The sequence below is a fragment of the Pongo pygmaeus genome, chromosome 21 (assembly GCF_028885625.2).
Source record: "Pongo pygmaeus isolate AG05252 chromosome 21, NHGRI_mPonPyg2-v2.0_pri, whole genome shotgun sequence".
Lineage (NCBI taxonomy): Eukaryota > Metazoa > Chordata > Mammalia > Primates > Hominidae > Pongo > Pongo pygmaeus.
This window is the reverse complement of record NC_072394.2, coordinates 36,091,566-36,112,420: the sequence shown is the minus strand read 5'-3', so window position 1 is coordinate 36,112,420 and position 20,855 is coordinate 36,091,566. Positions and strand designations below refer to the sequence as shown.

Genomic DNA, 20,855 nt, shown 5'->3' with positions numbered 1-20,855 from the left:
TGCCCCCCAGGATGGATATGAGATGGGAGAGGTGAGTGGGGGACCTTTACCGATGTGGGCAGGAGGGGTGGTGAAGGCCTCCCCCAGCCCAGACCCTGTGGTCCCTCCTGCAGTGTCTGAAGCGCTTGCCTCCCCACTGCTCTGCCCCACCCTCCAATCTGCACTTTGATTTGCTTCCTAACAGCTCTGTTCCCTCCTGCTTTGGTTTTAATAAATATTTTGATGACGTTTGGGCCGGGTTTTGGGACTCTGTTGGGAACATTTCGGGGCGGGAGAGGCCAAGGTTGCTGGGGAAATGCCCATTCTCCACTTCCCTTCTCCCTGTCTGTGCCTGATTTGATTTGAGCCTCATAACTCGAAGAAAGGTCAGCTTCATCGCTATTTTGGTCCTAACTCAAAAGCAGATCCAGTAAAGGTTTTTGTTGTAGAAAGCCAAGAATGCTATTCAGTGCGCCCAAAGTGCAGAGTAATGAGTGGCCTCTCCTTTCCCCAGCCCTAGAGGCCACTCTGCTCAGTTTGCTGTCTTCCTTCCAGACGTTTCTGGACATTAGTAAACATGTAACAAATACAGTGGACTGGTTCTGTGTCAAGTATTTAACAGTTCTGGGGACACGGGTGTTACCTGCCTTCATGGTGCTCTCAGGGTCTGAAAGAGGAGATCTGCATAAATGAGAAAATCAGGAAAGGCTTTCTGGAATGGGTGGTGCTTAAGCTGAGCGCTGTAAAATAAGTAGGAGTTAATCAGAGGAAGAAAACACCAAGCAGCGGACACGATGGGCAAAGGCCTTGGGCAGGAGGGAGCGGGACAGAGGACCGGAGAGAAAGCAGTGTGGCTGCGGTCCTGAGGTGAGGGTCAAGAGTGGTGCTTCTGGAGTGGGGCGTTCAGTCTTAAGCTTTATTCAGGGGCGAAGGAGTCACTGGAGACCGAAGTGACACCTCTTTCGCATCTTAAAAGCTCCCCCTGGCTGCTGTGTGGAGAACGGGTTGAAGGGAGGGCACTCTGCGCTGAGTGCCAGAGAGGGCGGGCGTCGGGATGCCTGGGAGTCGGCCACACGGATCTGTGGGCTTCCTCTGCGCTAGCCCCCGTTGCAAGCACTTGACATTGAATGAGTCCCAACGATCCCATAGGGTGTCTACCAGTACCATTTTTGCAGATGAGGATACAGACGCCCCAAAAGGTGAAGTCCTGGTGGGTTTTACCCACTCGTGTCACCCTGACTTTTCGGCACTGGTTTGGTCATCCTGTCCCTCTGGGTAGGCGCGCAGCCCTAGGTTCTGCTCCCGACAGGCCGTCGCGGGATCGGAGCCCTCGGGCGCCTCCCCCTCCGCTGTGGCTGCGGAAGCGCGGAAGCCCGCGGCGCTGGAGTTGGACCTTGAGGCGAGGGAACCCGGCGTCCGCGGGGGCGGGGAGGGGGCGGGGCCTGAGCCCGCGCGTCGGCGCCGGCGCCAAGGGGCGGCCTCTAGCCACACCGAGTCAGCGGCGGCGTCCAGGGTCGGCAGCTACCGCAGCAGAGCCCCAGCGAGCGGGCGGCGGCGCCATGGCGTGCGCGGGGCTGCTCACCGTGTGCCTGCTCCGGCCGCCCGCGCCCCAGCCCCAGCCCCAGACCCCGCGGTACCCCCAGCTCGCGCCGGACCCGGGGCCCGCCGGACACACGCTCTTCCAGGACGTAAGTGGGCGCGAGCTCTGGTCGCGGTGTCTCCCTGCCCGAGTCTCTGTTAGTCTCACCCTCCGGGGTTGTTCGGGCCCCGCCGCTGTTTCTGGGTCTCTGCCCCTCTCTCTGGCCCTGCTGTCTGTTTCCTCTTGACCTTTCTGCCTTTGTGTCACCTGTTCTGTCTCTCCATGTCTCCAGTGTCACTGCCCCTGCTGCCTCCCACCCCTCAGCCCACCCCATTTGTGTGTCTGGTGTTGGCGGGGGGCTGTCGACAATCACAGCAGCGGTCACCCCACTCTGTGGCAGCTCCAGGCTGGGCTGACTGGGGAAGGGGAGCCTGGAAGCACAAGGGCCCCTCACTCCTGACTCTTAGTGCCGCCCCTAGAGTCCTTCAGGCCCCAACTCCAGGGCAGCAGAGTCCTACAGTTGGTAAGGGCTGCTCAGAGTCACCCTCCCATGGGACCACGGGTGGCCCTGCGGCCCCCATGGGCACCAGCCACGGCCCTGAGTCCTTTCTCCACCGTTCACCGCTGTGCTTGGCTCTGTCCTGGCCCCCTCATGCCCCAACTCCAGAGGGAGGCAAAGGCAAAGCTGTCTCCCGCCCCCTCCCCACTGCCCCTAGTGACTCAGCACCTTGACCACAGCCCTGGCTGGAAGGGACCTGACCTTCCCTCTTCCCAAGTAGGAAAACCAAGGCCTGAGGGGATATGTCTCAGGTCAGTCATGGAGGCAGGGATACAATAGGGTGACCCCAGGTGTCCCCATTCCCAGCTTAGCACCCCTGCCCACTCCCAAGATCTCCATCTACCCCACCTGGGCCTCCCTGGCTTGCTGTGTGCCCCTCAGCCAGTGGCAGACCTTCTCTGAGTTAGTCTAGAGGTTAGAGTCTTTCCTGAGCCCCGCTGACCCTGAGAAAACAGGACCCTGGAGGGGGTTGGCGTTCAGGACCTGGAGTTCATGGGGGCTCTCGGCCCAGGCTTGGCCCACCCCTGCTTGCCAGGCCTGCCAGTCTCCCCTTTGCTGGGCTGCTTTGGGTGACCTGGGAGCAGGTCACTGAGAGAGACGGGGACCTGTCTTGACTCTGCTCCTCTCTGCCTCTGTTGCTCTTCATCTCCACTTCATAAATGAAATCTGCCGAACTTGCCTTCTGCCACCCCCACTCCCCCTTGGACGTGTGTGTGTACACACACGCCTGCCGAAGTTCCTCACATTCAGCCCCATAGGAAGCCCCAGTCCGGAAAGAGTTAACCCCAGCTGCTCCTGATCTATTTGCTAGTGGGTAACTCAGGCACCTGCAGAGACAGAGTAACCACTGCCTGCTGTTGGTCTTCAACAGCACGCAAGGAAACAGCTCAGAGAGGGCAGCTGGGGTAGACCATGGCCACACAGCAGAGCTCGGGGCTCAGGTCTAGGACGGCTGTGCAAGATTCCTGGGCTGCAACCCGGCCCATCTCCTCAACCTTTCTCAAGCTGGAACTGTGCCAGGGGCTGATGTATCAGATAGAACTTGGGCTGCACTCTGGGTGTGGGAGGTGGGGACGCAGGGAACTGGTCAGGAGCACCCCCCACGAGGCCAGGCCCTGCAGGAGAAGTGAGTGGAGGTGGCACCCGCTGCGTGCTCTTCCTGTGCCCCGCTTGCAGGAAAAGCTCCTGCAGGGCTGAGCTGGGCAGGTGGTTTGGGACCAGGCTGGGCGGGAGGAAAGGCGAGGCAGGGGGTAGGCCGGCCAGCTGGGACCCTGTCGGGTTGAGTGGGGGCCTCTGGCTTCCCGGGTGGCACTCACAGTTCTATGTCCCTTTGTCCTCTAGGTTTTCCACAGAGCAGACAAGAATGGTGAGTGTAGCTTCCCCTGGGTCCCACGGTGGGGCAGAGTGGGAGGCATCCAGGAGACCCAGGGAGAGTTGGGAGGTTGGGTGGGAAGTCAAGAGTTGAGACAAATCTTAGGGGCCCAAAACAGGAGAATCAATCAAGGCACTTCCTAGAGGAAGTGCTGTTCTCAGCCAAGTTTGGCAGGATGGAGAGTGGAGAGAATGTGGTTTGGCCACGGACTGGAGATAGGGGCTGATTTTCACACAGCATCCTGGCATGGTGATGGGCACTTCCTGTACGTGGCCCTCTGTTGTCCTCACAGCCACCAGCTAGATTGGAATTCACCCTATTTCATAAAGGAGCAGAGGCCCAGAGAGGTGAAGCAAGTTGCCTAAGGTCACACAGCCTTTAATTGATAGGCTCGAACTTGGGTCTTTGCAGCATTTAGTCCCAGGCTCCTTGTGTGAGGCACTTGGAAGAGTGAGGTAATGGAGATGAGGCCTTTTTGGAGATTTTACTCAGGTTTTTAGAGGGCTCAGTAACTTGTCATGTGACCAACCATCTGGACCAGGGAGGTCTTGGAGGACACAACTGAACCCACGCCTTGGGCAAGGATAAAGCTGGGTCCAGTGTCAAAGGAGTCGGCTCCTCCTGCCTTGGGTCCTGGGCAGTCTCAGACCCTGTTCTGGGAGAACCTTGGAAGCTAAAGCAGGAGCCCTAGGGGACCCATCCAGCAACAGGCTGCTCCCCCTAGGTGACTTGGAGCGGCCCACTGTGCCCTGTGTGGCTGGTGGAGGGTCTGAGCTTCGCAGTCAGTCTGGGGCTCCTTTCATCTGGGTCTTCACGCCCTCTTGTGTTTCATCCTCCTAGAGACGGGGTCCTGTCCCCATTCTTTGCCCCTTCTCCTCGGGTCTCTTCAAATTGACGGGGATTGTTTGTCCCAACCCATTGATCAGGACACATGCTCTCACTTGGATCAGGGAGTTCTGTCTGGGGAGGTTCAGATCCTCCCCCGGGTCAGCTCCCCGCACCCATCTGCTCATAGACTTCACACATCATTCAGGCCAAATCCCATGTCTTTGTCCCACATAAGTGCTCCCAGCCTCTGCTCACATGCCCCTGTGATGGGGAGCTCATTCCCTTCTGAGCCAGCCTGCTGCTGCCTACAGAGGCTCCAACTAGTAGGAGGATTCCATCTGCCTCCCCGTGGCTTCTCTGTGAAGGTCCTGGGTCCAGAGAATGGAGGTTCCTTGTGTCCTGCAGCGAGGCTGGTCCCCAAGTCCTTCCAGGTGACGTCTAGGCCCTGCCACACTGTGGCTGTGTCCCAGCCTGTTGCTTGTTTTTTCACTTGGCGAACATTTACTGAGTTCTTACCCAATGCTATGTACACACTGCCCTGTCCCTTTGGTGCCTGCAAAGTAGGTTTTGTTGCCTTCATTGGACACCTTTGAGGACCCCAGTCCTTTTGTCCCCAACAGTCAGGCCCCCCACTGAGCTCAGAATCCCATCTCACCTGGCTAGATGGTTGTCAGATGCTATGAGGCCTTTGGGACCCTGGACCTGGTGGCAGGGGTGCAGTCAGGGTCAGGGATACCTCCTCTGCTCCCTGTCCTCCCCCTGCCACCAGATGATGGGAAGCTCTCATTTGAGGAATTCCAGAATTACTTTGCCGATGGGGTTCTCAGCCCGGGGGAGCTGCAGGAACTGTTCAGCGGCATTGATGGGCATCTCACCGAGTGAGTATGACAGGGGACCGTGGGTAGATGCGAGGCCAGGTTGTCTTTACCCCACTGTGTCCCCTGCTGCCTTGGTTCCTTTTGTAGGATGAGAAAGAGGGGGCAGGGAGAAAGGTACCAGGGCTCAGTTCCAACTTTACCCGCCTGCCTACCCCCTCTCCAGCTACAGCTTTGCCCACTACACTGCTTCCAGCTGGGACCCCAAAATAGCCAAGTCTGAGTCACCACCCATGGCTCAGCTCCCCATTCCCGCTTCCCACAGGGACCAGAGGATGCCTGGGGACAGCTGGGCCCCGCCTGCTTCCACCCGAGAATGCAGTGCACGAACACGCAACTATCTACCCCTTGTGTGCTCCCACATCTACGCGTCTTGGCAGGAGTTGCACGCTCCTTCCTGTGCCTGCTCCCAGGGGTGCAAACGCACGAACCGCTGTTACTCCCTCTACTTCCCTTCTCCCTCTTCCTGAGGGTCAGTCTCAGGCTCCTGAGACTTGGGCTGGAACCTTCGTCTGCAGTGCTCCCCCTCCCCTCCTGGCCAGACTCCCTAGCCAGTTCCTTGTCCTTCAGGGCCTCACTTAGGCAGCTCTTCCTCTAGGAAACCCTCCCTAACCTACCAACTAAATACCCCATGCCGCCCCTGGACTTCCCTGCACCTGGCTTCCCCTTCGCAGCTCTGACCACTTCTCACTGGCCTGTGTCCACATCCATCTTCCCCTGGCCTGAGATCCTCTTGGCAGCCAAGAATGGGTCTGAATCTTTGCCCTTAGAGTGATTGGTGGGGGCAGTAGAACCCATTCTCTAACCCTGCAAGGATTCTGTCCACAGGAGCAACTTAATCTGGGGTGGAGCAGAAGTGGCCTTGTTAGGCTGAGCTGGGAGTTGGTGGGGTGGGATGTGGGGCATTGGCCCCATTAGTCCCAGTTTACCAGGCCCAGGTCTGAAGGGCGCCTTCTCTTTTCCCTGCAGCAATTTAGAAACGGAAAAACTGTGTGGTGAGTAGGCCCATGGGAGCTCTTGTCTCCTGGGGCCGCTGGGCCCCAGAGTAGGTATGGCAAGGGACTGTTGCTGGTCTCCTGATGGGACAGGTTGGGCTGGGCTCAAGATGTAAGGCCTGCTTGGCTGCTGAGGAATTCCAGGGGGCCAGAATCCTAGGGTGGGTAGATGGGTGGGGGTCCAGGAACCGTTGAGCACCTCTTCTGCCTGCAGACTACTTCTCAGAGCACCTGGGTGTCTACCGGCCGGTACTGGCTGCATTGGAATCGCTGAACCGTGCAGTGCTCGCTGCCATGGATGCCACCAAGCTGGTGAGTAGAGTGGCTGATGGTGGGGGATCCACTGTGAGGCAGCGGGCATCTGCTGTGCTGTGGGATCCTCCGCAGTCTTGACTCAGGGTTATAGAGCTAGGGGCTTGGGTTCAAATCCTGGCTCCCACTTTGTAGCTGTGCCCCTTGACCTCTCTGGGCCTGTTTCCTCATCTGTAAACCATCATAACAATAGAGCCGCCCTTCATACATCACTGTGACGAGTGAGAACGAAGGCAGGGATTTTTGTCTGTTTTGTTCTGTTTCCAGCACCCAGAATAATGTCTGGCACACACTAGGTGCTTCATACTAGGGGCTGCTGTTGCTTTAGTTGCGGGCCTGTCGCAACTGTGGTGGGATATCATTCAGTGCTGGGCTAGGCATGGAAGGCTGTGCTCACAGGTTCACAGGGCAGGGCCTGGCCCGAGGACATATGTGAGTAGGCAGGCACGTGAACACCCATGCATTTGTGTGCATATGTGGACACGTGTATGCACAAGCTCGAACAGAGCTGATAGCCAGGGCTTGAGGCCCTTGAGTGGTGACTTTCAAAAAATAAGCCGCCCTTCCCTTTGTGTGTTCAAGAAATATCTCCACCTCCCTTTGCTCCATAGCTCTTGTAAGGGGAGGGAGCAGTGAGCAGCCCCGGGATTGTGCCTGGCCCCACTTTTTACAGAAGGGGAAACTGAGGCACTCATCGTCAACAATGACCTGAGCACATGGCTAGGCACAGGGCTTCTCTTCCTGGTGACTTTCACATGAGATTTAGTAGCTTTTCAAGGGATCGCCCCTTGGGGCCTGGCATCGGATGTGTGTCCAAATGGTACATGACGAGGGTTTGGAGGAACTCCCATATCTGTGGCACGGACACAAGTGGGGCATCACCTTTATTGCTATAAAGTAAGAGCCCTGGGGGTAGGCAGCTGGACTGGCATTCTCTGAACTGGCAGTGGTTGGGGAGATTCAAACTGCAGTTCAAAATGAGGGTCCCATGGGTCCCAAATACCTCCTCCTGGCCCAGAAAGGGTATGGGGGTGACCCATCCAGTCAGCTCCAACCTCCAGAAGGACCCTGCCAGCTCCAAACACTTGACTCTTTAGATAGAGAGCTGTCCCCCACCGCAGTGCCACCCCCCAAGTCCAGCCTGACTCAGTTGAACACATCGTACAGCAGCCTGGAGCCACACTCCTGGTACATGGCCCGAGTTATCCAGCGGCGCTGGAAGGAGTGCAGGGAGGCCACCATAGAGCCGCCGGTCCACACAGCCATGCCACGCCCATGCTTGGCCACCAGGTGGGGCCGCAGGGCCGCGTAGCCGTGCCGCCTGCACTGCGCCTCCAGCTCCTTGTCCAGGCGCTCGGCGAAGCCAGGAAACAGCGTGGAGCCGCCGGCTAGCACCACGGTGTCTGCCAGCCGTGTCCGCAGCGTTTTGGGCATCTTCTGCAGCGCCCGGAAGGCCAGCGCGGGCAGCCCCTGCTCAGCCTGGCCCAGCAGGCCCGGCTGGAAGATGGGTTCGGGGCAGCGGAAGCGCTCACTGCTGAGGCAGACGCAGCACCCGTTACCCATGCTGAAACTGGCCGGATGGTGGCGGGCGGGGTCGCGGAGGTCGCCCTCGAAGTCCAGGGACACGTAGCAGCTGCGCTTCTTAAGATGTGTGATGGACTTGCGGGGCAGGGCCTGCTGCAAGAGGTCAGGGTTCGCCGCCATCAGCAGATCCCGCAGGTAGCGCGACAGGGTGCTGCCTGCCACGTTCAGCCGGAAGGTGGCCTGGTGCCACGAGTGACCCGCGTAGATGGGCGTGGCGTGGCACACGCCCGCGCCCGCCTCCACGGCGAGCCCGCTGAACGCGCCGGTGGAGCAGAGCGCCAGCAACGCGGTGCTAGCCATGTGGCACGCGGGCACTGCCAGGGTCTCGAACAGCAGCTCCGCCACCCTCTCGCGGCCCGCGGGCGGCGCCGACGGCGAGTCGCTCACCAGCACGGGCCACTGCTCTGGGCACACCCGCAGGCCGCCCACCAGCAGGCGCTCCCACAGCCCTTCCAGCGCCTCCCAGTCCGCCACCACGCCGTGCTTGATGGGGTGCGCCCGCGCCACGCCGCCCGCCAGCTCGCAGCCCGGCGCGCCGGGCAGCACCGGCCGGTCCCAGCTGGGCACCAGGCTAGAGCTCTTCAGCACTATGCGCGGCTGGTTCTCGCCCGCGAAGCCCGCCTTGGTGAAGCCCGAGCCCTGGTCCACCACCACCGCGATGCGGCCCAGGGAGGGCGGCCGGTGCACGCGGCGGCTCCCCGACGCCGACGCCACCTTCGGGCTCGGCCCAGCCGCGGGGCTGAAGGCTCCGCTCCTCCGCGCCACTCGGCTTAGTCGGCCCGAGACCTCCCGGCCTCTGTCCTAGGGAGTAGTCCCCTTCAGCCCTTGGCTCTGCCTCCGGGGCCTAAGTTCTTCCTCTTCTGGACCACATCACCACCCTTCTCAGCTCTTGGCTCCGCCTTCTTGTCTGAAAGCCCCGCCTCTTCTGTCCGGGCCGTCCGCCTCCTTTTCAGCTCTTGGCTAGTTCCTAGGCCTGAGGCCCGGCCCCTAGTTCAGGCTTCAGTCTCCGCTCTGGCTGGATTCTAGCCGCATCTCACCCTCTTGGTCTCCCTCCGGCACCGGGCTTCAGGCTCCACGCTCTCAGGACTCGCCTCTGCTTTGCTGTTCTGCCCTGTCAGCCCTTGCTGAGATGGCTGATGAGATGGCTAGGACTGATCCTTTTAGATCCTAAGAAGCCCCCAGGAGGAGCAGAACTTTGAGGGCGAAGGGGCCTTGTGGTAAGGCCATTTGGACATATATCCCCCTTGAGGACCCAGGCAGCCTCCTGGCACCTCTCACCTGGGCTTGACGGAAGTTCCTGGTTGAGGGGGGAGGGGCTGGTCAGAAGGCAGAAAACTTGGATTGGGGTCATTGTGACCTCACTCCCCAGCAGCTGCACTTCGCAGCCCCCTACCTTGTGACAACTCCCTGGACCCATCCTCTCTCCTGGACAGAGCCAAGGGCAGTGATTTTGGCATCCAGGGGTCTGGCTTCAGCAGCCCAGCACAGTCTGATTCCTTTCCCAAACCACTTAGAATTATCTGATGTACTCTGGCCAGATGTGTGGCCCCCTACCCTCCCAGTGCTGAAGAAAAAGCTTTTTAATCACAGATCTACAGCTTCCCTGGAGCCCCCGAGAGGCTCTGGCCCTACCTTTATGGGCTTCCACGGATGGATTCACGTGGGCCTGAGTTTGAGACTCAGTTCTTTTTATTATTATTATTATTATTATTGAGACGGAGTCTCGGTCACCCAGGCTGGGAGTGCAGCGTTGCAATCTCAGCTCAGTGCAACCTCTGCCTTCCGAGTTCAAGTGATTCTCCTGCCTCAGCCTCCTGAGTAGCTGGGACTACAGGCGTGTACCACCATACCCGGCTAATTTTTGTATTTTTAGTAGAGACAGGGTTTCGCCACGTTGGCCAGGCTGGTCTTGAACTCCTGACCTCAGGTGATCCACCCGCCTCGGACTCCCAAAGTGCTAGGATTACAGGTGTGAGCCACCGCACCCAGCAAGACTCAGTTCTGAAACTGACTCACTGTGCAGTCCTAAGCAAGTCTTGATCTTTCTCTGGGTTCGGTTTTCTCCTCCAAAAGGTAGTAATAATCCCCCCACACGGGAAAGAGGCCACTTCTTGTCTCTGCAAAGCCTCATCTTCAGGACCAGTTTGGTTGCAGGTAGAAGACTCAGGTGAATGTAGGCCAAAATAAGGACTTTATTACAAGGATCTTACATGTTATGGGTATCAAGAGCAAAGGTGAAATCAGGTTTCAGGAACAGAATCTGACTGCGGGGCTGTGGGGAACCCAGGATGTGCACTGCATTGTGTTGTTTTGTTTGTTTTTTGAGATGGAGTCTCGCTCTGTTGCCGAGGCTGGAGTGCAGTGGCGCGATCTCAGCTCACTGCAACCTCTGCCTCCTGGGTTCAATTCTCCTGCCTTAGTCTCCCGAGTAGCTAGGACTACAGGCGCCCGCCACCATGCCTGGCTAGTTTTTTGTATTTTTAGTAGAGACGGGGTTTCACCGTGTTAGCCAGGATGGTCTCGATCTCCTGACCTCGTGATCCGCCTGCCTCAGCCTCCCAAAGTGCTGGGTTTACAGGTGTGAGCCACTGCACTTGGCCTGCATTGTGTTTTTATTCTGAAGGTTGGCTTAGCCTGTGCATGTTCAAGTAGAGAACATGGTCCCTTACAGCTCCTGAATCACAATCCTAGGGGGAGGGGCTGACAGGACCAGCTTGGGCCAATCACTGTATGGGCAGGAGGTGCAGCCCCATGGAAGAACATGGTTACCCTGATTGTAACCATGTGGACGGTAGGGAAGAGTCAGTTCTCACAATTAGCAGGAGTGATGTTATAGGTCTTGCAGCCTCCAGCCTGGTGCAGGCAAGGTGGAGGAGATGTTCATCCTGGTGACAGTGACAAAAGTGCATCTTCAGCAGAAGCTGGGCTGGTGGCTCTAGTGAGCTGGGACTTCAGTCCTGCTGCATCTGCCCCCAAAAGAAGGCATCCTGAGGTTGGTCACCAGTGTGGCAGGAAGGCGGGCTGCAGGTTCGGCAGGCCAGGGGTGGCATTGGGTGTGGAGCTGGATTTGGGACCCGGGAGAGTGAGGAGAAGCAGCAGCAGGATCCCGCCCTCAGAAAGTGTGGCAGGGCTTCTTCTAAGTGATTTGGGGAGTGAGACTGAGGCTGTGGGCTTTTTCCCTGTTGGTAATGGAGACCTATTGAAAGCTTATGAGCAGGGGAGTGAGCTGTTCTAGACAGGTAAGTGGTTTGGAAGAAGTCTTTGTCACGTGGGGAAGGAGATGGGATAGGGTAGGTTGGGAGACAGAGGTGCCTTGGGGAAGACTGGGGGGCCTGAGTGCTTTGGGGTTACCAAGCACAATGTGTAGGAGTGAGGGGCCAGAGGCCCAGGGCTTCCAGCTTCTCCTGGGTGCGTCCACAGGCAGAATCCACGTCTCAGGCCTTGCCCCAGCTGACTGCCGTCCTGGCTGTTCTTACCCAGGATGGTGCCTGTTGGCCTGGAACCCTCCCTCATGCCTAAGAGGGATTTCTGGATGCCGGGGGGATGTCAGGCTTTGCCGGAAGCAGGTCCCTCTCACTAGCATGGCCAAGCCTGGGTTTGCCCAAGCCCACCTCCCTTGAGCCTGCAGACTGGGCAGGAGGTGACCTGGGTTTGGAGTATTGGGGGAAGGAGACTGCCTCCCGCCACTGTAGCAAGGTTTGGGGTTCTGTTCTGACCCTTGGCACAAGGAAGGAGAAAGCAAAAGACAGCCCTGGCTCCAGACCGTGGCGATGGCTCTGCCTTCATTACGCCCCGTTCACCCCTGTGCGGCTCCTAGGCTGAGCTTTGCCCACCCCGACTCCGCGACCAGACGCCTCCAACAGGGCTCGCAGGCGCCAGGGTTGCCACGCACTCTTTATTGGGCGGGGTCCGGGCCAAGCGTTTAAAGCCGCGGGCGAGGGCAGCGGCGCCGTTTGCGCGGCTGCTCTTCGGCCGGGCCGGCTTCGCGGGGATCCTTCCCCGGGGACCGGAAGCGCGAGAGCAGCCGCGGCCAGCTCAGCACTGCCCTGGCCCCGCCCCTTACACCGGCCCCGCCCTCTTCCGGCCGCCTCGCCTCTCGCCGCAGTAGCAGCAGCAGTACCGGCATCTTCGGCTCGCGCTCGCTACCTTCGCCCGCTCCGCGCAACGTGGGTGCCGCCGGGGAGCCCAGCCCGGCGCCCGACGCGTAGTCAATCCGTCGCCCAGCATTGGCCTGCGGCTGCCGCTCGTCCAGGGAGAGAATCAGCACGATCCTGGTCTGGGGGGTGGAATAGGGGCGTGAGGCGGGAGAGCGCGCTAGGGCCGAGCCCACGACCCGGGGCCGCCCCGCGCTCCTCTTGGGACCCTCGTCCACCCGGGTCCTGTCATCCTCCCATGCACAGGGCTAGAGGGGACCCCTGTCCAATTCAGGCCGCGGGGAAGCCCGACCTTCCCTGCGTGGCGCCCCGGACTCCGCCTCCCTTCTTGAAACCCTCATCCATCCCAAGCTGACTTCCTGAGACCAGTTCCGTCTAAGTTTATGAGATCCCTTCCAGGCCCTATGTCAGGGGCTCTCAGCACCTTCCACCCCCGCCTGGTCCAGGGCCTCTGCTTGTTTGAGAGGGAGACAGGGAAGTTCTGAGCCTAGGAGCTGAAGAGAGGGCACTAGGGAATTCCCCGTCTCTAGCTCCAGTAGTACCAACTAGAACTGATTCTCCGTGTTGGGATCTCCACCCATTCGTCCAGGGTTGGGAGAGAATTCCACTCATGCTCACCCCCCTGGGCTCTCAAGTCTCATCCACTTTCTGGTTCTGGAATCTCTGCCCTCCCTTCTGGGCTTTTTTTTTTTTTGAAGACTGAGTCAAACAGGGTCTTGCTGTGTCCCACAGGCTGGAGTGCAGTGGTCCTGTCAACGGCTCACTGCATCCTTGACCTCCTGGGCTCACGTAGTCCACCTCAGTCTTCTGAGTAGCGGGGACTGCGGGCATTCACCACCACAACCAGCTAATTTTTTATTTTTGTAGAGATGGGGCCTCCCTATGTTGCCCAGGCTGATCTCAAACTCTTGGGCTAAAGTGATCCACGCACCTTGGCCTCCCAACGTGTTGGGATTACAGGCGTGAGCCACCTTGAAAGGACCCCCATCCACACCCATATGGGCTCCTGGGATCCTCATCCTTGGGAGAGATTTTCAAATTCCTCCCTCACCCCCTAGGACTGCTGCACACAAGGCCTAGACTCCCAGCATCCCTTCCCACCCACGTGTCCAGCTTTCTCTGACCCCCATCTGCCTCCCCAGCTCTGCTCCCCATCCCCCGTACTCACAGCTGGCTTCTTCCGAGTGAGGTGGTTGAGGAACGGTTTCCACCAGGCCTTGTCCATGTCAGCCGGCCTCTCCTTGCGGGCCTGCTCGGGTGCTTTGGTCCTTTTGTGGGAACTATAGTTTCCCATGGCAGGGCTGGTCACCACTGGGGACGATGGCCCACACTCCGTCTGCTCTGCCCTCTGGGCCCTGGCAACATTGTGACCTCACGGGCTGACCTCACCAATTGCAGTCTCTGAGCACTGCCTTCCAGGGCCCACAGGTGAATCTGGGCTCCACTCAGTCACTTCTAGCCTTGGTTTCTCAGCTGTAAAACTGGGCTAATGATCATAAATGAGGCAATGCATGTAAGGTGCTTAGTGGTGAATAGAGGGGGATTTCTGTGGTTTGGGTATGAATTTTGGCCCTGCCACTAACTTGCTATGTGACCTAAGCTCAGGTTATCAACCTCTCTGGACCTGTTTTTTCATTTGCAAAATGGGGTCAGTTATGGTTCCTGTAAATTGTTACAAAGGTTAAATGAGGCCTGGCACGGTGGCTAATGCCTGTAGTCTCAATACTTTGGGAGGCCGAGGCGGGTGGATCACCTGAGGTCAGGAATTCGAGTCCAACCTGGGCAACATAGTGAAACCCCATCTCTACTAAAAATACAAACATTAGCCAGGTGTGGTGGCACAGGCCTGTAAACCTAGCTACTCAAGAGGCTGAGGCAGAATTGCTTGAAGCTGGGAGGCAGAGGTTGCAGTGAGCCAAGATCATGCCGCTTCACTCCAACCTGGGTGATACAGTGAGACTCTGTCTCAGAAAAACAAAAGACTAAATGAAATTCTTCTTGCAGTAGTGCCTGGCTCTGAGTGGGTGCTTCTGTCTGTTCTCTGGTTGAAAGCAACAGAAACTAATCATCTCAAATACCCAAAAAGGAATTTTTTGGAAAGATTTCATGGAGATAGAAACCCTGGCCTGTCTGAGAATGAAAAGACCCAGCTTCTTCTCTGTCCCTGTCTCCTAGCTCATAAGCCTGGCCCAGGAGGTCCCATCTGATGGCTGAGCTGAGGCAGGTCATGGCAGGAGATGAAGTCTCTGATGGATGAGGCTTCTGGAGTCTCCTCGGAGAGGGCAGGCACCTGGACTACAGCTCCCCAGGACTCCCACGCTGGCACGTGTGTGTGGTAGGAAAGGCAATTCTCAGGACATCTGTGACTCCTGGGTGTACAAGTGGGCAGGCCCTTTATTGTATTACACTTGACGATAGATGGCTGGCAGGTCTGGCATCGAGAGCTTACGTGCCAGACCCTGGGCTGAGTCCTATGCAGGAATTAACTCCTGGGAGGTTCTTGCAGCTCCATGTGCTGAGTTTCATCTTTCCTGTTTGATGGATGAGGAAATGGAAGCTCCAGGAACTGAAGGTAGTTGAGGAGCCTCAGAATCCCATGCTGGGCCATGCAGGGCCCAGCATGTGGGCAGCCTCCCTGCCTCTCTGCCACCCTGAGAGGGGCTGGGAGGAGGCTGGCAGTGTCGGTTGGGGTCATTGCCGGCGTGTGTGTCTGAGTGAGTGAGGATGGCTACCCGATTGTCTTTTATCAGCAGCTCCTAGTAAAAAGCACCCAGTGTTGTGTGCATGAGTGAATGAATGAATGAGTGAATACGTAGATTGTGAGTCTGGGGCCACCCCACGCCATCATTTTGCCTCGTGTCAACATTGGCCCTTGGATACCTCGTGACAGCCCCCACCCAGCCTAGCTGTGCCTGGGACTCACTGGCTATGACAATGCTGAAGGTGGTAGCCCCGTCAGGGAAGGGGCCGTGAGGTCCAGAGAGGCCAGGCACATCGGTGGGCAGATGCCTCCTGTGAGTTGGCCTCACACCTCTGGGGAGGGAGGCCAGGCCCGGACAAGGAGGGATCCAGACCCTCCCTGCCCATCAGGTCTCAGTACCCTCCTGCCTGTGCCAGGTTTGCGTGCCCCTGCTCTTGGTGGTGCCACCGCTGCTCTGATGGGCAAGAGGCAGGGGACCCACTCAAGAGATCAGAGCCCAGGCTGGGAGATGCTAACCGTCCCTCCTCGGCCCACAGGAATACGAGAGGGCCTCCAAAGTGGACCAGTTTGTGACGCGCTTCCTGCTGCGGGAGACGGTGAGCCAGCTGCAAGCCCTGCAGAGCTCGCTGGAGGGGGCGTCAGATACCCTGGAGGCCCAGGCCTGTGGCTGGCGGTATGTAAGGGCGCTGTCAACCTGTGGGGCTAGTGCACAAGCGCCCACTGTACCCCCATTCCAAATCCCCACAATCCCAGCATCCTGGAGCCTGCATTTTTGGGCGGGGAAGCCATGGCAGGGTAGCCATGGCGGGGTGAAATGAGACTGGCTTTGGGGCTAGGCCTCGGAGTCCCAGGAGGCTTATCTTCCCCACCCAGGCTTGTCCCTTCCTGGGGCCCCAGTCCTTGGCCCTGTGAGCCTCACTTCCTCTAGGTCAGATGCAGAGAGCGTGGAGGCGCAGAGCAGGCCCTGCGGCAGCCGGCGGGCAGGACGCCGGGCCCTGAGGAGTGTCAGCCGGTCATCCACTTGGTCCCCCGGCTCTTCTGACACAGGTGCACCCGGGGTGGGGTGGGAGGCCTGGCCGAGGCAGGCACCACATCCCCCCTTCCCCCAGGGCCCGCTCCTTCACTGCCCCTCACTTCATTCTGAGAACCTGCCGGGCCTGAGAGGCCCCTGCCTGACCTTGCACGGGCCCCACCCACAGGGCGCAGCTCAGAGGCCGAGATGCAGTGGCGGCTCCAGGTGAACCGCCTCCAGGAGCTCATTGACCAGCTCGAGTGCAAGGTGAGGGCCATGGGGCCAGGGCCCCACAAGGGAGGACCCTCCTGGTATCTGCCAGAGCCAGGCCCATGCTGGAGGCCCGGCCCACACTCTGTGCCCTCACAGGCCCCCCGGCTGGAACCCCTGCATGAAGAGGACCTGGCCAAGGGGCCTGACTTGGTGAGCCCAGGAGAGGGGCAAGCGGCTGGATGGCCGTGTCTGGGGGTGCTCATGAATTGGGGATTCATGGGGCCAGCTGCCCAACCACCTCTGCAGTGCGCATGTGCCCCACCCCCAGGCCTGGCAGGCAGGTGCCGGGTTCTGAGAACCTGCAGGAACCACCGCCCTTCTCTGGGCTTTGGTTCCCCGTCAGCATTTCTGAAAGCCAGGTCTGGGGCAGTGTGGATGGAAGCTGGAGGGTGGAAGGAAGTGGTGGCATACTGCAGGAGGAGGGACAGTGGCTGGATCAAGCAGCACCCTTGGAGACAGGGAGAGGAGGATGGAGACAGGGAGGCTGAGGGGCAGGTTGGTGGCAGGAACCCAGCTAAAGGGTAGGTTGGATCTGGCATCAGTCAAGAAGGCTGGGGCCAGGTGTGGTGGCTCACGCCTGTAATTCCAGCACCTTGGGAGGCCGAGGTGGGAGGATCACTTGAGCCTGGGAGGTAGGAGCTGCAGTGAGCTATGATCCCACACACCACTGCACTCCAGCCTGGGTGAGAGCAAGACCCTGTCTTAAAAAACAAACAAACAAACAAACAGCTGGGAACCTCCTGGAGGCCACAGCCAGTCCCTCCCCTGTGCCCGGCCCAGCACCAGCTGACCGGCTGCCTCTCCCACCAGCACATCCTCGTGGCCCAGAGGCAGGTCCAGGTGGCAGAGGAAGGCCTGCAGGACTTCCACCGAGCCCTGCGCTGCTACGTGGACTTCACAGGGGCCCAGAGCCATTGTCTGCAGTGAGTCCCCAGCTGGCAGGTGGGATGGCTGGTGGGGAGGGGGTGAGCAGAGAGGGGTGCTGGGTCTGGCCATCCTGGGTGGGTCAGGGCTCCCATGAGACACCCCAGGCCGGGGAGGCAGAGGTGGTGGCAGCCCTGGCCTGGCCTGCCCATCTCTTTGGCCCTACAGTGTGTCCGCCCAGAAGATGCCAGACGGTGCCTCCTTCGCCCTGTATGAGTTCTGGCAGGATGAGGCCTCCTGGAGAAGGTATGAGTGCCAGTCTGGCCGCTTACACCATGGAATGTGGCCCTGGAGTGAGTCAGGCCAGGGTTCTAATCCTGCTGTCCCGCTTACTGGCTCTGTGACCTCAGATGAGTGACCCCACCTGCCCGAGCCCCCAAGTCCTTTCCAAAATGGAAGTGATAACAGTTCCAACTCCTATGGGCTAAAGGAGGTGACTGGGAAGAGCTGAATACAGCACAGGGACACAGGAGGCACTCAGTGAATACACACTTGTCACCATGTATGTGACAATGCCTATGCCAAGCACCGTGTGCAGTGCCCTTCATTCCACCCACACAGCGTCCCCGTGTCACAGGGGAGAGGACTGAGGCTCCAGAGGCAGTGTGAGAAGGGCCGGGGTCTGCTCCTGGCAGCAGGATGGGGCGGGAGTGGGGAGACCAAGGTCACGGTAGCCTGGGTCTCTCCGCAGGCACCAGCAGTCGCCCGGCAGCAAGGCCTTCCAGCGCGTCCTCATCGACCACCTGCGGGCCCCGGACACCCTCACCACTGTGTTCTTCCCAGGTATACGGCGGACCCCCACTCACTGTGGCCCTGGACGGGCAGTGGGCTCCTGAGGGCTCCTGACCCCACACCTCTGACCCCCAGCCTCCTGGTGGATAATGAATAACAACTGAGCCAGACCTGCACACGCCGAGGGCCCCGGGACCCTGCCTGCCTCCCTCTGGAGCCTTCTGGACTGGCCAGCCCAGCGCAAAGACCAGGGCTTGTCTCCTCCTGGACCTGGGCCTGGTGGAAGGGCTCTCAGCCCAGGGATCAGGAACTGGGCTGCTTGCTTTCTATTTATTATTGATTTATTTATCCCTGTATTTTATTGTTTGTCACTTCAGCCTCCAAGCTACTTTGGCTTCTGCCTGGCTCAGGAGACCTGGATTCTGGTCCCTGCTGTCCCTGCCTGGCTGAGCGACCCAGGGCAGGTCCCGTCCCTGTCTGGGTGGGCCTCGGGCCATCTGGCCGCCTAGCGAGGGTCCTGCTTTCTTCCTGCTGTCTTGGGACCAGGCTTCTGCTCCTCCTCAGCCAGCGGCAGAAGCAGGGCTGATGCTCAGGGACCCCCCAACCCCTCAAACCTTGCCCCCGAGGCTGGGCCTGACCTGGGTGCCCCTGTCGTCCTCCCAGGCCACTAGGCTCTGACTCTTCCAGCACCCATGGATGTGCCAGAGGCCTCTGGGTTGGTTTGCATGTCATTTGCATATCATTTGCATGCCCTCACCCCACCCATTCTCAGGGCAATATGGGAAGCCCCAAGGTGACCTGGCCAAGTAGCAATAATTTGGGTCCAGGGTCACCTATTGCCCCCAGAGGCCTCTGAGCCCCAGGCTGGGACCCCAGCACAGAGGCAATAAAGGCAGTGGTCCCTTCCAGTGTTGCCTCCTGTCTCTCGCAGGTCTGGGCTGTGGGGCCGGTGTGCCTCCCAGGCCAGAAGCTCCAGGCAGGGCACCTCTCTTGGGAAGCCCCCGGGTTCCCACCTTGTGCCCTCACGCTCGCAGAGTGGATGCTCACAAGAGCTGACGCAAGTTTTCCCACTTGAGGGTCCCCGGCCTTGACACACCCTGGTGCTGGGTCCTGCCTGAGGGAGGGGGTGACATGTCTCTGCAGGTTTTATAGGGATTCTAGCTTCACCCACACAGAGCCTCCTCTGGGCCCAGATCGCTCGACTACGCTCCTGTGGGAAGACCTGTCCTTCTCACCAAGCTGGACTTGCCACCCCACATAGAGTGGTTCCAGTTGGACAATGGCTGAGTCAGTCCCACTAGCCCCTGGGGGTGTCCTCCTGCCCCCCTCCATTACTGGGGACATGGAGGGAAGGTGACCAAGAGGGACATCTAAGCAGCTGCTCTGAAGAGGAGGCCCCTGGCACCGCAGGAGCACAGGATGGCATTTGACCTGGCCTGGAGTGTTGGCGTCAGTTTTCCAGACAGAGGAGATGGCACATGGGCCCTGAGGAGAAGCAGGGCTTGCCTGGTTGGACCAAGGGTGACCCAGTAGCGGGGCTGAGCTGGGGGTGCCGGGGGGAGAGGGCTGGGCGAGGCTGGGCCTCTGAGGTGCCACATCCCAAGGAGGCCATGGGAGGCTTTAAGTCAGGGTGAGGGGGTGGCCGGTGGGTGGAGTGTCCTTTCCATGTTCCTGAACGCCCTGGTGTTGCCAGGTCCTTACTGGGCTGGGGCCTGGCTAGAAGGCAACTCAGATGGCACCAGCTCAGGGTGGGCATCCCATCTGGGACTCCAGGCAGGGTCTTCCCTGCGGTTTCTCCTTGGCGGCCCCTGTGGGAGACAGTTTCTTCCACCAGCCTGGCTCCCTGGGCCACCTGCACAGAGGTCCCTGGTGGCACCCTGGCCAGTCCAGTGCCAGGCTGTCCTCCCGCCACCCCGCTACCCAGATCCCTGGGAGCTCCTAGAAAGTGCTGCCACCATCTGAACCACATGGGGCTCTGAGCAGGCTTGAGGCTTATTCGGGTGTAGCTGTGTGTGCCTGTAATTCCAGCTACTTGGGAGGCTGAAGCAGGAGAATCGCTTGAGCCCAGGAGGCGGAGGTTGCAGTGAGCCAAGGACTACAGGCGCACACTACCACGCCCAGCTAATTTTTGTAGAGATGTGGGTTTCGCCATGTTGCCCAGGCTGGGCAGTGTGTCTAGTTAGAGAAGACAGCTGAGGAGGACGTTGCCCCGCTTTCCGTCCTGTGTTGTAAAGGCTTCTTTTGTCCTCCACAAAAACTGTAGCAACAAATCCTCAAAACTAAAAAAACTTCCCACTGCCATCTTTATTTATTATTGTTATTTTTTGAGACGGAGTTGCTCTGTCGCCCAGTCTGGAGTGCAGTGGTGTGATCTTGGCTCACTGCAACCTCTGCCTCCTGAATTCAAGCGATTCTCCTGCCTCAGCCTCCCCAGTAGCTGGAATTACAGGCACACACAACTACATCTGGCTAATTTTTTTGTATTTCACCATGTTGGCCAGGCTGGTCTTGGACTGCTGCCCCCAAGTGATCTGCACACCTTGGCCTCCCAAAGTGCCGGGATTACAGGCATGAGCCACCATGCCCAGCCCACTGCCATCTTTAAACATGCCCAAGCCCTCAGGCTGATTTATCTGTGGTGGGCGTCTCCTCAGTTTTTGTGCTCTGGGCACCCTGCCTGCCTCCCCATGCAGTGCAGTTCTGAAGGTGGACACCTCTTTATTGTGATTTTTAATAAGAAAGGCTGTGTCCTCCCTCCCTCCTGAAGGCTGGAGCTGCAGAGGAGGGCACGCAGGTGCGGATGTCCAGCAGGGTCAGGGGGCCTCTTAGGACGGTGTTTGGTTTGAGCTGTGGAAGTAGAGCAGAGGTCTCTGGGCAGGTGCGAGGGCAGAAGGGATCCTTGGAGTGTGAGGGCTGGGGCGAGCTGAGGAGGCCGGGTGCATGGGAGTGGAATGTTGTCTTGCAGGTGACAGGGAG

At 59.1% G+C, this 20,855-nt stretch overlaps 3 protein-coding genes across 8 annotated transcripts; 1 reads left to right on the top strand and 2 right to left on the bottom strand.

The window, feature by feature from the left end:
• The first annotated feature begins 224 nt into the window (after positions 1-224).
• NECAB3 (N-terminal EF-hand calcium binding protein 3) lies at positions 225-18,787 on the top strand. 6 transcript variants are annotated; one of them, XM_054467482.2, is made up of 13 exons: positions 1,421-1,667; positions 3,459-3,483; positions 5,087-5,195; positions 6,162-6,187; positions 6,402-6,499; positions 15,475-15,611; positions 15,867-15,985; positions 16,138-16,217; positions 16,320-16,373; positions 17,034-17,146; positions 17,316-17,393; positions 17,839-17,930; positions 18,015-18,787. In XM_054467482.2, exons 1-13 carry the CDS (start codon positions 1,539-1,541, stop codon positions 18,041-18,043), a joined length of 1,089 nt encoding a protein of 362 aa, XP_054323457.1. In that variant the 5' UTR covers positions 1,421-1,538; the 3' UTR covers positions 18,044-18,787. The 6 variants fall into 6 exon arrangements, with proteins under 6 accessions (XP_063515210.1, XP_054323456.1, XP_054323458.1 ...); XM_054467483.2 differs by lacking the exon at positions 17,839-17,930 and having other exon boundaries at positions 1,403-1,667; positions 17,931-18,787; XM_054467480.2 differs by having other exon boundaries at positions 1,413-1,667; positions 16,138-16,373.
• ACTL10 (actin like 10) lies at positions 7,366-9,412 on the bottom strand. Its single transcript, XM_054467486.2, has one exon. It carries the CDS (start codon positions 8,381-8,383, stop codon positions 7,646-7,648), a length of 738 nt encoding a protein of 245 aa, XP_054323461.1. The 5' UTR covers positions 8,384-9,412; the 3' UTR covers positions 7,366-7,645.
• C21H20orf144 (chromosome 21 C20orf144 homolog) lies at positions 11,960-13,624 on the bottom strand. Its single transcript, XM_054467487.1, has 2 exons — positions 13,406-13,624; positions 11,960-12,359 (listed from the first exon to the last, which is right to left on the bottom strand). The coding sequence occupies exons 1-2, from the start codon at positions 13,529-13,531 to the stop codon at positions 12,006-12,008; spliced, it is 480 nt and encodes a 159-aa protein (XP_054323462.1). The 5' UTR covers positions 13,532-13,624; the 3' UTR covers positions 11,960-12,005.
• Positions 18,788-20,855: the final 2,068 nt, after the last annotated feature.